The following is a 15,084-nucleotide window of genomic DNA, read 5'->3' as shown; positions in this document are numbered from 1 at the left end:
AGGAGGGGATGTGAAGAGTATGAAAATGGGAGGGCAGACAATCCACCTCCTTATTAGCCTTACCAAATTTATGTGTTAACCGACATTATTTTGATTTGTAATTGTCTCATTGTCCTGTGTTTATATTGGTGCAACTTAATGTGCATATAATCAATGCATTTCTAGGAAATGTGAACAATGTTTTAAAAGGCTTGCCTTAGGACGCGCCTAGGTGCCCTGTGAGGTTGGGCTTGAGGGTTGTCACTTTTGTTTTGAGGGAGTGGGCGGAAGGCGTCACCGTAGCCGCTTAGGTGTGCCTCTGGGAGTTTTTTTTTTTTTTTTTTTTTACTCCCAAATCCAAATTTTGGGTAGGTTTTAACCACTTCATACCTCTTCCTTGCACTATCGTTTCTCTGCCTTTTTTTTTTCTTCTGATTTTTGTTTTTTTATATAATGGATGTGTGTGCTGTCTCATGCATTGTTATATGTGTGCTCATTGTGCTTGTCATCCTCTATTTTATATATATATATATATATATATATATAATATAATATAAAATAATATATGTATATATTAAAAAATTTAGATCCTGTGAGACTTCGCCTCACGCCTAAGCTAGGTTATCCCTCAGACACCTTGCCCACGTCTCATGCTTTTAATACATTGAATGTGAATGACAAATCTAACGGGCATATAGGTTTTGCAAATGGCCTTTTGCAACGATGATGAAAAAATGTTGAACTCTTGCATGATAACGTAGGTTCAAATCTCATTGGCGGTTAATTTAATATCTAATATAACATAATGTATCGTTTGAAAAAAAAGAAGGGGCATATAGGTTTTCAAATTAGCTCTTCATGGTTATCTCATTTTCGTATAAAGTTAACGTATTTCTATAATATGAATATAACAAGCTTGGAAATATATTAAATTCATTCACAAGTCATGTTCTTACAAATCAACCATTAATTCTGAAAAGTTTGCGGAGAAATATAATCTCATATATTGCCCAAAAAAAGAAGAAAATAATCTCATAATCCTTCTCAACCCATCCTTCCTTAAAACAGGCATTATTCTAAAAATTGTACATACCACTATCATTTAGTATTACGATATAGATGTATTAATTATTTATCTATGCTAGTAAGTTAGTAACTAAGAGATTTTAAAGTCGATTACTGTAGTTTTCATTATTTTTTACTTTTTAACCTAGAAAATCTTATCCCAACCAATTCCGACGCATTCCTTGATGAGACTTGTACCAAAAGTTGATGGGGGCAACCGAGTGCTAATTTAACAGACGTAAAAGACTGGTCCCCTACCCACTGTAAAAAATCTCCATAGATTCTGACTGGATCTTTTGACCAAAAGTTCCCAAATTTCACAACTGAAAAGTGAAAAACTTGTGTTCCTCTGTCTCCGACGAGAGCTCTCACTGTTTCTTCCGGAGTAAGATTCTCGACCTTCTTTTCCATCCATATTTATTTTAATTTACAAATTAGCAAAATTACAAACAAAACCGAGTTGTTTGGTTTACCAAAAATCGAAGCCATTCCTCCCTCCCTCGCACGCTGACCTAAATAGAATCCCAAATTCTCAATTTATTTTTTTGTTAATTTAAAAAATTATTAATTCGTCAAGTTTCAGCTCCAAAGGTCCAAGCTTTCCTCTTCTTCTGCTTCCTCAGCCTCTGAACCCAGGTACCCTTTTGAGCTTTTTCCCTCTATTTTTTTGGGTTTAATTTCTTTCTATTTTCTGTTGCTTTAACATGCTTGAATTTTGATTTGATTGCTTTTTTTTTGTTTGTTTGTTTCGATCATCCTGTTTTTTTCTCGTTCTTGTGGTTTCTAGGGTTATTTTTATTTTTATTTCTTATAGATACTGCTGCTTGAAGATCATTCGTAGGAACTCGTTTTATTTTTCATATGCTTTGAAAGTGCATGGTGGAAATCATTGCATCTGGAATTTATCAGAATGCAAGCTTATGTTTGTGGCAAACAAGAACATGTTCTTATTTGGGAGTATCGAAAAGTGTATATTTCAAAGCTTCAATTTAAAAAAATAAAAATAAATATACATAAAGCTAGGAACACTTGAAAATTAGTTTTTTCGGGTGGCCTTTAAACCGTGTTAGGATTCCTACATCCCACATCCCACATTGAAGATATCGAACATGTTTGGTTTAGTATGCGAGCTTTTGGGCACCCTTTTCGTGAATGCCAGTTTTGCAATGGTACTCTTTGTACACTTTGACTACATCCCATTGTATAAAAGATGATTGCCGAATATTATAGAGCGTATAATTTGTGATCTTCATTCCAATTGTGTGCGTGTGTGGAAGTGTGTGCGTGCGTGGGAGTGTGTGCGTGCAAGCCCATGTTTACTTCTTAGTATTCCTAAGAATTCATGTTTTGAGCACATGTCCATTGCAGGGTTGGTCGGTTGTTAAAATGAGCCGACCAAGTACGCGCAGTAAAAATAAACGAAACAGACAAGGAGATAATGTTGACAACACTTCCGAAATATTGAGGTAGAAACATTTGCCGTTTTATGTTAAGAAGAGTTATCGGTTGCTTGATATGCACCCTTGTTATGGGGCTCATATTATGGTTGGTATTGTGTAGGAAAATACATGCAACAGGTGAAATTACAAATGAGGATATATATACGCTATACCAAATTTCAAAGCCAGTTTGTCAAGGCTGCCGTGTGAATTCTAAAGATAACCCAAACTGCTTTTGTGGGCTAATTCCACCTCCGAATGGAAGTAGGAAATCAGGCCTATGGCAGAAGACATCAGAGATTCTGCAAACTCTGGGCCCAGATCCTTCTCAGGACCTTCGTCCTTCTGCCGATTCTCCTGCAGGCCTCACAAATCTGGGTGCAACATGCTATGCTAATAGCATACTCCAATGTTTGTACATGAACAAGTCCTTCCGTGAAGGTATCTTCTTGGTTGAACCTGAGGTTTTGGAACAGCAGCCAGTGTTGAATCAGCTTTCTCGGCTTTTTGCTCAGTTGCATGCCAGTAAATTGGCTTTTATAGACTCATCTCCATTTGTAAAAACACTGGAGTTAGATAATGGAGTTCAACAGGACAGTCATGAGTTTCTGACCTTACTTCTTTCTTTGCTTGAACGTTGTCTGAGCAACTCTAAAGTTTCAAGGGCAAAATCTATTGTTCAAGATCTTTTCCGTGGAAGTGTATCACATGTTACTAGGTAAAGACTGAACCTGATTGGAGTAGAATTATACTTCTTCGTATTATGGCCTTTTACTTTGTGCTTGTATTGTTTCTGAAATCTCTCCTTATCTTTATGTTATTTCCACTTGCATGTACTTAGGTGCTCACAATGTGGAAAAGACTCTGAAGCTTCTTCAAACATGGAAGACTTCTATGAGTTGGAGTTGAATGTGAAGGGTTTGAAAAGTTTGGGTGAGAGTTTAGATGATTACCTTAGTGTTGAAGAGCTCCATGGAGAGAATCAATATTTTTGTGAGTCTTGTAAATCAAGAGTCGATGCTACTCGAAGCATCAAGTTGCGCACATTGCCTGATGTTCTGAACTTTCAGCTTAAGCGATATGTTTTTCTTCCAAAGGTAGTTATGAGATCCTTGGTAATGCATAGTTTTCATTTTGTAGTTATAATTATCAATTGTTGAAATCGCGAATGATCACAAAAAAGTCATGTAAGCTCTATTTTATATACCACACATGCTTGATATTGATGCAGAGTAGAGGTTGTATTCTTGTTTGTTATATGGTTTATTGTTGACATAGTCATTGATTTGTGGTTAATAGTTATTTTATTCTTTTTAATATTTTATTCTATATTGATTTGTGTCAATAGACTACAACCAAGAAGAAAATTACTTCTGCATTTAGTTTTCCTGGAGTACTTGATATGAGGAAGAGGCTATCTGACCCGTCTCAGGGTGAATCAGTATATGACTTGTCAGCTGTGCTGATTCACAAGGGAACTGCAGTTAACAGTGGCCACTATGTAGCGCATGTCAAGGATGAGAAGACAGGGCAATGGTGGGAATTTGACGATGAGCAGGTCTCAAACTTGGGTTCTCATCCGTTTGGAGAAGGGACTTCAAATTCCAATACCAAGCCTGTTAAACCGGAACCTGTTGATCGATCTTGCATGGAACAAAAGAATGCTATTTCAAATGGTGATAATGTGGATGTCATTCACCAACAACCTTCAGAATCTATTACCAGTCATGTAGAGACATTTTCATGTGCTGATGCATATATGCTGATGTATAGTCTCAGTCGTTCCCGGAAGGGTGAAGAGAAAGTGCATGTGGAATGTAATGCCAATAATAGGAAGATACAAGGTGATACTGTTTGTAGTTCTCTTCCATCTCATCTTTGTGATGAGATTGAAAGTTTTAATGCATCATATCTTGATGCTTGTGAGCAATACAAATTTAAGAAAGAAGAAGAGATGAATAATATCACAGAACGAAGACACGAAGTGCGCTCGATTCTGTCGGAAGCTCCTGTTCAACAACTTGAGGAAACCTTTTTTTGGATATCAACAGACTGGCTTCGTCAGTGGGCTGATAACATGATTTCACCGTAAGCATATGCTTGGTGTCTTTGCTTTAGTTCTTAATTTGATTTCTGCTGGAACTACAATGTCAGGGTTTTTGGTTCCCAATTTCTTTTTGGGCTTACATAGTAATCACTTGCAGTGCTCTTGACAACACATCCATCCAATGTTTGCATGAAAAAGTTCCAGTTTCAAAGGTTGGCCACATGAAAAGGTTGTCAGTCAAAGCATGGACCAAACTGTTCTCTAAGGTATTTGTATGTGTTATTGGACTTGCTTAATATTGTGTGTAACTCTATCTGTTGTTTATAAATACTTACACCAATTTGTAACATAATGCTTATGTGATGAACCCTACTTACTGTCAACTTCATACCTTCTCACTCCAGATTAGTACTTTGGCTCATCTTTTTCTGGTTTTTCATGTGTTGGCATAATGGCATTATCAAATGTTCTTTTTTCGCTTTTGCCTCTCTTGTTTTTTTATTGGGCTTTTCTTTCCCATGTTTTAGTTTTACTTCCGATGAAATGTATACTAGTTACTGATGATTTTTCTCGTCTAACTGAATGCTGTTTCAGTATAAAGGGGGGCCAGAACTGGCCAATGATGACTACTGCATGGTTTGCCTTATTGATGGTGCTCGAAATGTAGTCTGTGCTGACAGTTATAGGGATAGAAGAATAATAATGAAGCAAGTTGCAGAGGATGCACTTGCAGCGAAGTGTTCAGGTGGAATATATTATGTTTCTAAATCATGGTATGACTGCAAACTGTTTTGTTGCTTTTTATCCTTCCTTCAGATCTCTTCATTCTTATGCTAGAGACTTTGCTATGACTTTTTTTACTAGGGATTTTCTCATACGAACACACAATCGATGGATAAATTAATTAATTATAGTGCATTACAGAAGATAAAGCTACTATGCTTTTTTTCAATACTTTTGTGCTTCTCATAGCTTCTGCTACATTATATTTCGTTTTCTCTAATGATTCTAATTCATTTTTATTTGTAGGTTACAACAGTGGCTTAAAAGAAAAATTCTTGATGCTCCAGCTGAAGCCGATGCCGGACCTACAGCTTCAATTAGGTGTCCTCATGGGGAACTTATGCCTGAACACGCCACTGGTGCTAAGAGATTGCTTGTTCCTGAGAATCTCTGGCTCTTCCTTTATGAAGATGCTTTAACAGTGAAGCCTGATGATCATTTGGGTTGTTTTCCATTTCCTTCTGACTCTGCACAGTGTTCCCAATGCAGTGATGAGCTATCTGAAGTTGCATGTATGGAGGATTCTTTAAGGTAATTTAAACTTTTACTTGTAGCGGAGAGCTGTTAAGCATGTGTAATTGTGTTGACTGGTATTTTTGCTGCAGATTGGTGAGGCTCAAACAGCGCCAGACTCATGAGAAACTACTTACGGGAAAAAGTGTGCCACTTTCTCTGCATTGCAAGTATTACTTGATACCCAATTCTTGGCTTTCAAAGTGGAAAAACTACATTACTGCAAATGGAAAGAATATTTCCTCAGTGGAGAAACCCGAAACATTAGACGGCATCATGGATTTGCTAAAGTGTGAAAAGGTAACTTAGAACGTTTCTGGATGTGCTTCTATTGAAATCCGGCACCTCTAGTAGACTGTAATTTTTTGTTTGCACGCTTTTGACCTTAATCATGTTCATCAGTCTCATAAATGCAGTCTTTATGTAATTGAAAGCTGAATGCATATGTAGTTTTACTTTGGGCTGGACAACACTTACTATTGGTCCAAATTCAATAAGCTGAGTAAACCCGGCATCAAGTTATGTACTATTTACTGGAACTAGAAATTGTGTAGTGCATTTAAGAACTATTCTGGTTCATCTCTTCTCTAAAAATAAAACTATCCTGGTCCATGCAGTTCAGTCTGCCTTATTTTTCTTCAGTTATTAGTGTTATGCAATTATTCTAACCTCCCTGATGCTTTGTTTCAGCATTCACAGCTTCTAGAAAGGCCTGTTGATCTGGTCCAGAAACGTGGTCTGATTTCCCAGAAGTCTCCTGTAAGCATATGAATAAATGCGAGTTTGTGTATATTTGTTGATTGAACTTGTTGGTCCTTTTTGTCTTTCCCTTGTCTTTTTTTGTTTTTGTTTTTCTCATTTGTAAAATTATTGTTTCTTATAAAAGAAACCTTTTCTGGTTCTTTTAATTTTCACGGGATTGTGCGGATCAAATTTGTACTTGTGAGAATGCTCTAATGTGGGAACTCTTGCTTCTTTTCTCTCTTTGTGGATTATAGGTGGATGGGTTAATACTCATTACTGAGAATGACTGGAAGTCCTTCTGTGAGGAATGGGGCGGTATTGAAGAGAAAGGAATATCTGCTGAAATAGAGTTAAGTAGTACTGAAGAAAATAATTTGGCAGGGTCTTGCGAAGAGATGCCAATGGGCGAGGAGGACCTCAGTACTCCAAATCACGTAAATGGTGAAGTTGAGTGTAGACGACTTATGATTAAGACTTGTCCTGAGGTAAAGGCTTACCATTTTAAGTTGTGTTTTCTTGCCATGCATAGTGGAGGACACTTGTTATATATCATGTTTCTCTTGCTTCTTTTTAAATTTAAGAATGTCTTATGCTAGAGTAGATGCTCCAATATCTGGAACCTTTTGGTTGCGTAGTCTTCTGGCAGATCATTAGTGACTCCAGTTATAAAACCTCAATAAGTGGCAGCAACATCGATTTTGCACAAAAATTGTATAAATTTTGAGTCATATATTTAGAATTCATAGTTATGAGAAGCAGTTTTAAAGTTGTTCGTCTGATTAGGTGCCTCAATTTTCATAGATATGTGAGGACTGCATTGGAGAAAGAGAAAGCAGGGAATTAATGCGGAAGCTCGATTATTGCAACGAGGACATATATGTATACTTTGTGCATGGCAAGGAAGCTCCAAAGTCGATTCTAAAACCATCTCAAACAAATTTCGATCCAGATCGCCGAGTTTCCAAGCGCTCTCGGAGGACAAAAACTGGGGATCAAATAAGCTTAAAAGTCTCTGGTTCCACAACCATATACCAGTTGAAAATGATGATATGGGAATCTTTTGGGGTATGCTTCTTGAAGCTAACACGTAGATGCGAGCATACTCACCAATGCATGAGTTAATTATTTGTCCAAATTGTTTTGTTCCTGTGGCATCTGATTACTGTTTTAAATTATGCAGATTGTTAAGGAAAACCAGGGACTTCACAAAGGTACTCGGATAATTGAGGACGAATCTGCTACTCTTGCGGACATGAATATCTTCCCTGGTGATAGACTTTGGGTGAATGATTCAGAAATCCATGAGAACCGAGATATTGCTGGTAATTTTATGCTGTTATATAATGCTTAAAGTCGTAGGAAGTGTTTGTAGTTGATGTGATTGAAAACTTTTACTGCATTGATTATCTTCAATAACCTTAAACATGCATTTTGACAATTGTTCCACAGATGAGCTATCTGACCAGAAAATGGATGCGCAGCACACTGAAGAGGGGTTTCGCGGGACACTGTTGACAACAAATGTTTCGTCCCAAGTTGTTTAGAAGCATGCTTTTTGCTGGTTAATATTTGAATGTAGTACCCATGTTTTTGTAGATATTGATAGAGGGGAGGTGACTTGAAGTTTTCTGGGCGTTTTGATGACCTGCATTGTTGAGGTTAGTTGCGAAAATGCATGAATGCTCCCTTGTGGTTTGCTGGATTTTTGGGGACATCAGTTTTGATTATTGACCGTTCTCGCTCCTTTGGCAGCAGCAGTTGTCCAGTGCATGTATAATTCAGGTCACCCATCCCTTGCCTGCGGAGACAGATTACAGTATGCTGCCATTGCTCGCTGACACATGTGAAAAGGAAATGTGATATGCGCTGTTTCCTGGTCGGAATGTTTTGGGTCTAACCACTGCCGTGGTAATTTTTCTGTTGATAAAGATGTTACCGCAACTTTTATGTGTCGAACGATGCTGATTACAATGGTGTATATTGTCGAATGTACATGTTGTTTTTCGGGTGTGTGGGGTGACGTTTTATCTCATAGCTAATAGCTTCCGCCGGTGGTCACTGTACAAGTAAGTTTTATAAAGTGTATTAGTTAAGAAGAGTTTCATGTGTTAGTTCCTCTGTTTCAGTTTCTGGGTTCATTCCTATCATGAGTCATGCGTTCGTATTCTCGGATTGGAGGAGCAAGAAAATGAATTGAAATTATGTTTGTATAAAATTTCCAATAAATAAATCCAAAAGAAGATGTGATAATAAAAGGGGAATTGGTTAATCAAATTCCCCTTGCTAAATTGATCAGAATTTTATGTTGATGATATGCATACTAAAAACTGATCATTTCATCGATTCGAGATTTAAGTTGGATGGCAGGGCAGAGATCTAACGCCTAGGCTTCTAGGCGGCGCCTAGGCAAGGGCTTGGCCTTGGAAACATTTAACAAGTTTTTTACAATTTATTAAAAAATAAAATGTAAAATAAAAGTTATTTATTTTCTGTTTAAGTGAGTTGCGATTTTTAAGACAATGCATCGTCGAGAATTTTAAAAAAGATTATTTCGGCTAATTTCTCGTAATAAAATACATGACATAGGGCACATCTCCCATGAGTTTTGCGGAAATATCACATGTTTGCTTGCCTGCATGCCAATGCATTATTCTTCTTTTTCCCCGTGATTTATTCAAAGAAAATGCAGGAAATGAAACCTCCTCTGTTTTTGCTCTGCCTCATAATATGCATACAAAAAAAGGAAGGGAAAACATTTGAGGATGGAAAAAGTTTATAATTTTAGATCCAGCGGCTGTGGTTTCTGGAGTTGTTGGCTCCTCGGAACCACCTATCCCACCCAACTTCACCTGGTCCTTTAGTCCTGTGTACAAGAATTAGATCACCCGTTGAAAACAGACTTAGGGTGTAGGGTGAATGCTCTTAACTAACTGAGCTACAACGATATTAAAAAAAAGGGGCTGGAAATTGGAATTATGTCTTACCATGGAAGCAATGGATCAGATGTTGATTCAACGCTTGCAATGAGGCTGTATATGATCAATATTACCAAAAAAAAAAGAAAGAAAGATGAGGGGGTTGGAGCCGTTGGATTGAAATGTGAACAAAAACATATGAACAGTTGGGATTTTATTTGCTTACTCTTTGCATACAATGGAGGATTCACCTATTGTCTCAAGTTGGTCCAGCTCTTTCTGCATATGAATCACACAACCTTTTTCAGTTTTCATAAATTCTTCTTGTGCGCAGATATGAGTTAGGCTAGTTAACTAAGACAGTATGTCCGCTCCCACATCCAAGTCAAAGTTCCGCTCTAAAGGTTAGACTAGTTTAGAATGTCGTATCATAAAAGAAAAATGATGGAGATAAATGTGAGGGAAAAAGATGGACCTGGATGATGTCGATTTGGTTTTGGAGATGGGAAATGGAAGCTGCGAGCTTATGCTTGCCAATGAAAGTGGGAAATTGGCCAGCTCTTGCTCTGTCTTCGAAATAAAGTGGCAGAGCCATTCCTCCACCTCCTCCTCCTTCATCTTCTCTTCCTCTTGCCGGAGAAGATGATGGGTTTGCTTCTTCTACTTGCTTATCCATTCACAAATTCCAACCAAAGCCTCTCTCTGTCTTTACACCTAGAACTGATTATATTGTTTAGAGAGAGAGAGAGACTGATTATATTGTTTAGAGAGAGAGAGAGAGAGAGAGAGAGAATGGGGACCTATGTTTTGTTCATGATTAAAAAGCACTGAGGAGTGGACATGGAATAAACAAAAAATAAATAAAAAGCAATTAGATTATAAAAAGTGATGAATTTATTTAGGGAAATATAGAAAGGGGGATGTGGTGTGAATGATCACGTTCTATAACTTATTTAGTTTAGTTAACAATTGATTATTGGCGTTGATGAATCGCACAAGAATAACTTGAGAGACGTTAAAACGCTTTTGCGCATCTTTCGGTCTCTAAAAAATGGACTGCCATGGCGAATACACCATGAATTATGAGCAGAGCAGCAGATAGGGCAACATGCCAACAACTAGATCACATATTTCCCTCCATCCATCCATCCTCAAATTATTGATCAATTAATTTATGCAAAGTTTTAGAGAAAAACTTGTGCGGGACTCTCTCATACCACGTGATTCGGAAGATATCCTTCACAGAACATAAGAAAATAATCTCCTTTTCTAGTACCATCCAGCATTAACTAATTCAAATAAGACAATTCTAATGAAATTTCTGTCGTTGTTTTGAATGAGTATGGTATAAAATAAGGGACGAATGAGTAACATACCCAAAGCCAAAGGTAGCAACAAGTCAAAATAAACACACAACTGCTTTTGGCGGTTTAGTTTGACAGTTGACATATCTGCTTGATCAGACCCATTCAAACTGTGATGGATTTTTCAACAATTTCTATCATCAATAAGTTTGAAAGTTTTAAGTCTTTCCCCACCCTTGAGTGCTATGAAGGTTGTGACATTCTTTGGTTTGAAAAGCCTCCACATTTTATTGTTCATTTACTTTCTGCTGAATGTAATTGAAAGGGCTTCTTTGCCTTCTTTCTCGTTTTGTAACCGTTCTCTTTTATAAAATCTGTCTATCGTTGCTTTAAAAAAAAAAAAAACGGAGGGATTTCTTGTAATGAAAGAAAAATACGGCTCTTGGAATTCTTTTTTAATATTTGCTTTTGGATTTTGGATTTTGACGTTTTGGATTTTCAGTTTGGGATGTGCACTTTTGGAGTTTAGGTGTTCATTCTTCGATTTTAGAGTTTCAAGTTTTGATTTTAAACATTTTCAAGTTTGGAGTATGAATTTGGGCATATAAAATTTCAAGGGCCAACATTCCTACTTGAAATTCCAATATGTTTACCAAAGAAAATTTTCAGATTGACAACTTGAAAACGCCTAAAACTAAATTTCAAACTCAAAACAAAAATCCCAAAATGCTTGAGAGAATTTTATGAAAGGTTTTATCACAAATGGTCCTGAAATCCTATGGGACCCATTAAGTGCCACATCAGCACTTAATGAAATTTTTAACATAATTATGACGGAATGACCACGTTGATTTGCGACACATATTTTCAAATCTACATTGATTAATTTTTAATTTCAAGGACCATCTTGATGGTTAGGGTAAATTTCAAGAACCATTTATGATAAAAATCCTTTTATGAAACAATTTCAAAGCCACAGTGACTTTCCGGACTATTAGTACAAAGTCAATTTATTAGTCTTATATTAGTTGTTAAGAACGACAATATAACTATGAAATGGTTCCATCTAAAGCATTCTCCAAATAGCACACTTCAAAACACCCAAGTCCTGCCTAAATGTCTCGAATACTAGAAATTCCAGAAAACCGACCAAACCAAACCGTAGACTAACCAAAGTCCATAGTCCTAGACTCCTAGTCAAAGAATGAGGATCTTGAGAATTTGTGAATCGTATCCGTTCATTGTACATCGTGTGATTAGAAATCATTTTAATTTTTTATTTAAAATTGAATACACACAGCACCTAACGAAAACTGACTGTACAATATATGATGAACATACACGATTCACGGATCCCCGAGTTTCTCACAAAGAGGATCCGGAAAGGATTCGGACTCCTACTCAAAAGCCTAAACCCAAAAAAAATGCAAACTCCAACGACCCAACCCTGAAAATTGAAGTTCTAATTGGGGTTTTAGGAATTTGGATTTGGGCCAATCCAGCGTAATCCCAATCGCACCTTAGGGTTACAAGATTTAAAATTAAAACGACATCAACGTGAATGTGGCTACAATTTTTTTTTTGAACAAAGGAATGGCAATAGCATCAACAATATCGTCATCAACCTCAAAGCTCTTCTCTTTTTCCTCGTTATCACTCCGCCTGAGAAGCCTCACAACCACCGCGCGCAGCGCCAGAAGCAACTGCAGCGCCGCCAAGAAGAAGAAGGAGAAGCAGGAACTGAGGCAGATAGTGGTGGTAAAGGAGAAGAGGAGAACGCGTTCCGACAGAGAATTCCAGTTGGAAACAATCAAGCGCTATGGAGGCACCGCCACCCACATTCCCGTCATGCTCGGCGAGGTTCTGGACGTTTTCCCCGCGTCCAAACAGCTACGGTACTTCGTCGACTGCACTGTCGGAGCTGCTGGGCATTCCTCTGCGGTCAGTAATCACTCTTCTATCTTTGCTTCTACAGAAAGCACTTGTGGTCATAATCGCTTCTGCTTCTGCTTCTGATAGAAGTGATAATATAAACAAGTTGAATTTTGTATTAAACGCCTAATCCAATCCAAGTTATGCAAGAAGCACTTGCGAGTGCTTCGTGAAGAAGTGCTTCTTGAAAAAGCGCTTCAAGGAGCTAGAAGCACTACTAAGTTTGTTTGCCAAGTGCACTTTGAAACTTTTTGGTTGCTCTACAAGAAGCAATGCTGAACAGACCCTTAATTTGATGTAATTACGAGTTGGGTTTTGGCTTAATTGTTTGATTACTAGCAGATAATTGAAGGGCATCCGGAAATGGAAGTGTATGTTGGGCTTGATGTTGATCCTACGGCGCTTGAGAAGGCTCGAGCTCGGATCAACTCTGTTTTGCATGACCCGACTAGTTCGAGCCTCAAAGCTTACACCTTTTTGGAGAATTTCAGATATGTGAAGTCTCTGCTTTGTGATGTGGATGAGACACTGGTTGAAACTGGGATTGATGGGATGTTGATGGATTTGGGAATGTCGTCGATGCAAGTGAATGATCCACAAAGAGGGTTTAGTGTGCTTGCTAATGGACCTCTTGATATGAGGATGGATCCTCAGGTAAGAATTGTTATGGCATTTTTGTATCCAATTTAGTTGAATGAGATAAAGACTAGGAAAAAGTTATTTGCTTTTTTATGTTCCAAGTATGTATGTAAGAAACTTAAGAGCGCATTTGTGATTTCGAGTTTTTTAGCGGGTGGAGTGTTGTTATGAACTGATTGAGTCAATCGCTTTCTTGCAATTTTCATGGTAATAGTTAAACATTTTTATCTGAAGACTCATCGGGGAGGCTCTGATGCCATTTTATTTTTACATGTGTTCCCAAGTCCAAAGACCAGTTTGAGGGTGTTCATGTGAGTGATTGCTCAAATAGGATGCCTATAATAATGCCCCTTTTATCATGTGTAAGAATGGTGTACTAATGGGTAGGTTACAGTTACGCCACATGTGTGCACATGTGGAAAATTGGTGTGGTGACCATTTTACATATATGTGCTTGCAGCAGTGTGTGGATCGTGTAGCTCATGTAGGGATGTAAAGATCTGAATCACCCAATTATGATCCCCTCGTCATATGCACTCATGATTCCCGTCTTCTGTAACTAAGCTCAGTTATATTTTTCCTTTTCCAAACTAATGTTCTCTGCCGGTACTGACTGTGATTCATGGAAGTCCGAGGTGATAGTTTGTAGGGTGAATGAATACTTTCTAAGAAAAATGACATGCATGATTACTATGATTTACTGACTGCATCATCATTGTAAATGTTTGTTTCATATAATTGATTGGAGTAGGGCTTTGACAGGCAAGTCTGAAAGCTGAAGACATTTTGAACTCTTGGCCAGATAATGAGGTAGGGCGCATCCTGCGGGACTATGGGGAAGAAAGTAACTGGTACTCTCTTCAAAATAGAATTGTTAGAGCCCGTTCACAGGGTGGATTGCATACCACTGGTGATTTAGTAGATCTTATAAAGAGTGCAACTCCGCTGAGTCGAGGTAGGCATCCTCATGTTCTCTATTGTTCTTGTACTTTGAACTTGCATAGTATATTTCTATCAGAACCGTAGTTCAATTGATTGTTGTATTAATGGATATGCAAAAATGCTTTAATTACTAAGGTTGAATTCAACTGCAACAGAAGGACGGCAAGGTTGGATTAAGACAGCTACAAGGGTGTTTCAAGCTCTGAGGATAGCCGTGAACGATGAACTGAAGACTCTTGAGGATTCTCTTTATGCTTCCTTTGACTGCCTTGCACCTGGTGGCAGGTTGGCAGTCATCTCTTTCCATAGTTTGGAGGACAGAATTGTGAAACAAACATTTCTGGACATCATCAACGTCAAAGACAGAGATGGTAACGTTGACATGAATGAAGAAGAACCACGGAAGAAAGAAGTGAGAAAGATCATGAGTGACATTGATGAGAACGAAGCATGGATCAAACAAACGGTACAAGGCTTAAGAGGCATAATTCTCACTAAGAGACCAATTACACCGTCTGAAGCGGAAGAGAGCCTGAACAGCCGGGCTAGAAGTGCCAAGCTCAGGGTTCTTCAGAAGCTTTAATCCTTTGATAACAGCTGGAGATTAGATTAGACGTGTACAAGTGTTTCCCCATATGTATCGGCGTCATTGGTGTTTTTCCATGTTTTGATTCACGTTTTATTTAAGTTGAAGCTTAGAGCTGACATACAAATTACAATTGTTGCTGTTATGAAACGTAACATTCCACAAATATGATATATCTGAAGGCCTTGATAGTTCA

At 37.8% G+C, this 15,084-nt stretch overlaps 3 protein-coding genes across 9 annotated transcripts; 2 read left to right on the top strand and 1 right to left on the bottom strand.

Moving 5' to 3' along the window:
- Positions 1 to 1,279: 1,279 nt before the first annotated feature.
- LOC114826542 (ubiquitin carboxyl-terminal hydrolase 26-like) lies at positions 1,280 to 8,681 on the top strand. 7 transcript variants are annotated; one of them, XM_029107024.2, is made up of 16 exons: positions 1,306 to 1,429; positions 1,622 to 1,680; positions 2,413 to 2,510; positions 2,605 to 3,201; positions 3,325 to 3,580; positions 3,832 to 4,571; positions 4,688 to 4,796; positions 5,125 to 5,303; positions 5,560 to 5,844; positions 5,919 to 6,126; positions 6,517 to 6,585; positions 6,825 to 7,055; positions 7,372 to 7,635; positions 7,751 to 7,892; positions 8,020 to 8,228; positions 8,323 to 8,681. In XM_029107024.2, the coding sequence occupies exons 3-15, from the start codon at positions 2,431 to 2,433 to the stop codon at positions 8,112 to 8,114; spliced, it is 3,255 nt and encodes a 1,084-aa protein (XP_028962857.2). In that variant the 5' UTR covers positions 1,306 to 1,429; positions 1,622 to 1,680; positions 2,413 to 2,430; the 3' UTR covers positions 8,115 to 8,228; positions 8,323 to 8,681. The 7 variants fall into 7 exon arrangements, with proteins under 7 accessions (XP_028962858.2, XP_028962857.2, XP_070682977.1 ...); XM_070826876.1 differs by having other exon boundaries at positions 1,318 to 1,429; positions 1,628 to 1,680; positions 8,329 to 8,681; XM_070826875.1 differs by having other exon boundaries at positions 1,318 to 1,429; positions 1,628 to 1,680; positions 8,326 to 8,681.
- Positions 8,682 to 9,100: 419 nt separating this feature from the next.
- On the bottom strand, positions 9,101 to 10,354 carry LOC114826543 (guanine nucleotide-binding protein subunit gamma 1-like). The gene is made up of 4 exons (XM_029107028.2): positions 9,961 to 10,354; positions 9,712 to 9,764; positions 9,555 to 9,599; positions 9,101 to 9,433 (listed from the first exon to the last, which is right to left on the bottom strand). The coding sequence occupies exons 1-4, from the start codon at positions 10,159 to 10,161 to the stop codon at positions 9,352 to 9,354; spliced, it is 381 nt and encodes a 126-aa protein (XP_028962861.2). The 5' UTR covers positions 10,162 to 10,354; the 3' UTR covers positions 9,101 to 9,351.
- Positions 10,355 to 12,160: 1,806 nt separating this feature from the next.
- LOC103419181 (uncharacterized) lies at positions 12,161 to 15,084 on the top strand. Its single transcript, XM_008357299.4, has 4 exons — positions 12,161 to 12,730; positions 13,064 to 13,375; positions 14,123 to 14,315; positions 14,458 to 15,084. Exons 1-4 carry the CDS (start codon positions 12,383 to 12,385, stop codon positions 14,883 to 14,885), a joined length of 1,281 nt encoding a protein of 426 aa, XP_008355521.3. The 5' UTR covers positions 12,161 to 12,382; the 3' UTR covers positions 14,886 to 15,084.

This window comes from Malus domestica, chromosome 08 (assembly GCF_042453785.1).
Source record: "Malus domestica chromosome 08, GDT2T_hap1".
Taxonomy (NCBI): Eukaryota; Viridiplantae; Streptophyta; class Magnoliopsida; order Rosales; family Rosaceae; genus Malus; species Malus domestica.
Note: the sequence above shows the minus strand (reverse complement) of the source record. Positions and strands in the feature narration are given on the sequence as shown.